The 4,236-nt window shown below is 28.1% G+C and overlaps 1 protein-coding gene across 1 annotated transcript; it reads left to right on the plus strand.

Annotated features, from left to right (window-relative positions):
* Positions 1-972: 972 nt before the first annotated feature.
* LOC100162428 (actin-histidine N-methyltransferase) lies at positions 973-3,234 on the plus strand. Its single transcript, XM_016809372.2, has 4 exons — positions 973-1,385; positions 1,460-1,783; positions 1,846-2,043; positions 2,901-3,234. The coding sequence occupies exons 1-4, from the start codon at positions 1,271-1,273 to the stop codon at positions 3,071-3,073; spliced, it is 810 nt and encodes a 269-aa protein (XP_016664861.1). The 5' UTR covers positions 973-1,270; the 3' UTR covers positions 3,074-3,234.
* Positions 3,235-4,236: the final 1,002 nt, after the last annotated feature.

The following is a 4,236-nucleotide window of genomic DNA, read 5'->3' on the forward strand; positions in this document are numbered from 1 at the left end:
GGCAATTTTTTAATTCCTTGTTGTAGGTTTTAGTGCTTTATTTTCCTAGCCCTAATCATTAGTTACAAAATTTCAAATCAACCCGCCAATTCTTCGGTCGAAATAATAAAATTATTTATACAATATTTTTTTTACTGTACTTTTTAGTAACACTGGTGGCACTTTAGCTCAAAATACCGTGTCTGCCATAAGAGCCCATGTAAAATTTTGGAGAGTGTCCATTCTGATTTCATCTATTCTGTGCTAACACCAGGTGTAAAAATAGTTTTAGGATTTTGGTTTAACATTTGAATACAATATTATAGAAATGTTTGATAAATTCTTTATTACAAAAACACAAATATTGTTTGAATATTTAAAAAAATGTATTTATCAGTAGATACCTAAGAGTTTTTATTTTTTATTTAGTATTTTTATAATCTGTCTTTAGCCTTTATAAATCTTGACAATTATTTCTACTGAAATTTAGATTTTTACATATTTTTTGTGAATACTGAATAGAGGTATTCGGGCCGGACGGTGGCAAAAAGCCAAAAATTAAATGAAATCTAATACTATTGGAGAATCCATATTAACGCGTCCTAATCTGCCATATGGCAGCGGTGGCGTCGATGTTTCATAGAAATAGATTTAAATAGATTTCATAAATTCTGTATTTCTGTAGCCGGACTGGTGTCTAATCTCTTTTCTATGGTCATTGGTCCGGCGAATGAGCCTGGCGCCTACCGACCGATACCGAACCACTGACCCATTACTGACGATTCACTCATAGACATAATAGGATCCTATGACCTAAAATAACACAGAACACTAATGCTAATAATGTCTATGCAGTATGCATTCACCCAGTTTAGTAATGTACATTTTATTCGCTTGGCGCTCTAGTGTGCAGATATTAAATTAGATGTCTCTTATCATAGGCCATATCTCGTCCATGATGATAAGGTTCATAAAAATATTATGATTTCAGTCAATACTCAATATTGAATATCGTAATAGACTCCTTACTTAGTCTTGTTACGATGTGGTTTAGTTATTTAATATGCTTATATTATAGTCTGTAGTTTTATTATAAGCCTTTGTTATATTCACTATTATTCATTATTACTTTCCCTCATTCTATCGTTTTGCTTACTTTGTAGTATTTATTTTATATTTATACAGACTAATATACTTAAAACTGTTAAATACAATTCGAGAATTCTGTTGTAAATCTAAAAATTGTATTTTGTTTATTAGTTATTGAAGTTAAATAGTCGCGCATTTAGATATGGAAAAGAAAGTCAAGAACACTAGTCAAAAGAAGAATCTTGCCAAAATGCAAACCATGAAGTTAAACGATTGCAAAGCAGTTATATTAAAGCTGGTGGACGAATTACTCGATGGTTAAAAAAATTATTTATTTGTTAGGTATGCTTTAATAGCTTATGTGGTATAAAATTTATATTTTGTTCATTAGCAACAAGTATGATGTCCAATTCCCCATCAATCAAAGAACAATGGTCCATACATTTGGTGATTGTCAACCTATTATCTAAAATTAATCAGTTAGAAGCTGAGTTTGAATTGAAGCCCTTATCTCAGAGAAACGATCAATCCATTGAGAAGTTGACCAAATGGGCCACTAAAAACGGTGCTATTCTTAATGGAGTAGAAATTCATCAATTTGAAAATTATGCATATGGTATGAAAGCTAATAAAAATATCACTGTTGGTGATAAGCTTGTGACTGTACCTAGAGCATTGATGATGACTGAAGAAAATATACCATCATCTCCACTATGTAAGTGTTTAATTCTATAGAGATTGTATTTGATCACATAATTTTCTATGTTTATACTGTAGGGAAATTACACTCGCAAGACATGATGCTGCGTAATATGCCAAACGTGGCTCTGGCAATATTCATTTTGGTTGAATCTTTGCGAAAAGATAAGAAAAGTTTTTGGCATTCATATTTAACCACCTTGCCAGTGACATACTCAACACCGGTATATTTTGATGTAGCTGATCTAGAAGCTTTGAAAGGATCACCTGCATTTGGTATTATATGCAGTTTTAATGATTTTTAGATTGCTCAAATACATATAGTACATAATCTTTAGTATATTATGATGTTTTTGAAATATAAATACAAATAACTTTAAAAGATTAAATTTTCTTAAGGGGTATGCATACCAACCATTTCTAAGAAGTTTAATATAGGCAATTTTATATTTGTGTGCTTGCGGGTAGTGTAAATGTATGCATGTGTGATCATTAGTGTGAGTGACTGTGTATAAAATAAATAGCAGAGAGCACCCGCACGTGCACGCTGTTGTCAGTAATGCAGCATCTTACACACTAATTATAAATGTGAATTTTAGTGGAACACCTTAATTTCATAATTCTAATAATATAGTTTACTGAGTGACATTACAGTATGAACACATATTATATAAATTAAAGAAAAGAAGTTTATTTAGGTTTGCATAGGAGTCGAATTTTGATATTTTATTTTCAATGTCCAATATTTAACTCTAAAACTTGTGATATTTTACTTTTTGAATTTAAATTATTGTGTTTAGTAATTAAAACATTGAAAATAACCTTATATACAGACATAGATTAACTTCTCTTCCACAATATTGATAATAGGTGTATTTACTCTCAAACCACTCAATAAACCATATTATTGAAAATACAAAAGTAAATTTTCATAGAATTTTTCAATGCTATTCATACCCTTTAAGAATATTTCTATTTATCTTAGTAAATTTCATATTTATTTTTATCATAATAAAGTTTCAGTAATTTATCATATTGCTAAAGATCTGTATATTTGTATATTGGCAGATTAAATTTTACCCAACATGTTTTTCGATTAGCACTTAGTTATTTACATATTTTTATGAATGTAGAAGCAGCACTGAAACTTAATAGAAATATAGCTCGACAATATGCATACTTCAAAAAACTGTTTCAGGTAATTATGGGTAGTTATTATTATTTTAAAATTATTATTATGTATGGCTTATGGACATTTTTTTTTTCTTATTGTTGTCGTATTTCAGCTTCAATGTGTAATACTTAAATAAGTTTTAGGAGAAGTAAAAAAACTAAAACACTAACGTTACTCTCCGTTTACTCAAGACACAAAATCCTATTACAATTATGTACACCCGGTCACCAGCAATTTTTTTCCATTGCTTAAAATATTTATTTTGTTTTAAAACCATACAATGATTCAATTAAATAATATAACATAAGACCTAATGAAAATATGTATAATATAGAATGATAACTTTATAACTAAATTTATTTAAAGCTTATGAATAGTTTAAATAGTTGACTGCCACAACAACAAAAAGTTATAACTTAGTTTTTATCTGTGTGAAGTTTATAACAAAAACATATAGTTATTTCTTTTCTCTGTCTCTGATGAAAACAATATTATTTAAAATCAGTTAAAAAGTATAGAGAATTGAAAAACTATAATAAACCTGATATCAATGTTACTAACAAAAAATATTATAACTTGGGCAATTTTTATTGGGGGGGGGGGGGGGGACAACTTTATTTTATGTCGATATATCTTATACTTGAAGATATTTAGAGACTAAATATACTTAATCGGTGGAAACTGGAAAGAATACCACAGAATCTGTGAGCATACCCTAATAATATTATCTAAGCTAAATCTTTATTGTAGTATGTAAAATTAAATGATATGATGTATAAAGCTTGATAACGGTGGAAGACATAAGTGCCAAAATGAGATAAGAAAAAAAAAGTTGTACCGTACAAAAGGGCCAAAATCACATCATACATAAGCGCCAAAAACCTAGGTACCTGTGTGCCACGGTTAATAGATATTAAATTTAGAACTATATTGTTCAAAAACTCCAAACGTTTAATCTTAATAAACAAAATATGTATAATCTGATAAATAATTTTACAATGGAAGAAATACCAGGATGGTGAAATAAATCGTGTAGAATATGTGAAAAAAGTGGGATTAAAAAATCAACCAATTTATTAAATTTATAATTTGTTATTGCCATTTTTTTTTTATAAAATCTTAACTGATGTATTAAATTTATATTGATTTGCATGTATATCATAATTTATGATTTAATAATTTTACAATATAATATAATTTTTATAAGACAGCAATTTTCAAATAACTATTCATATAAAATAATATTAATATAATATAGTATACATATAATATCATTTTTATAAGATATATACATT

The sequence above is a fragment of the Acyrthosiphon pisum genome, unplaced genomic scaffold, assembly GCF_005508785.2.
Source record: "Acyrthosiphon pisum isolate AL4f unplaced genomic scaffold, pea_aphid_22Mar2018_4r6ur Scaffold_8001;HRSCAF=8584, whole genome shotgun sequence".
In the NCBI taxonomy this organism is placed as follows: Eukaryota; Metazoa; Arthropoda; class Insecta; order Hemiptera; family Aphididae; genus Acyrthosiphon; species Acyrthosiphon pisum.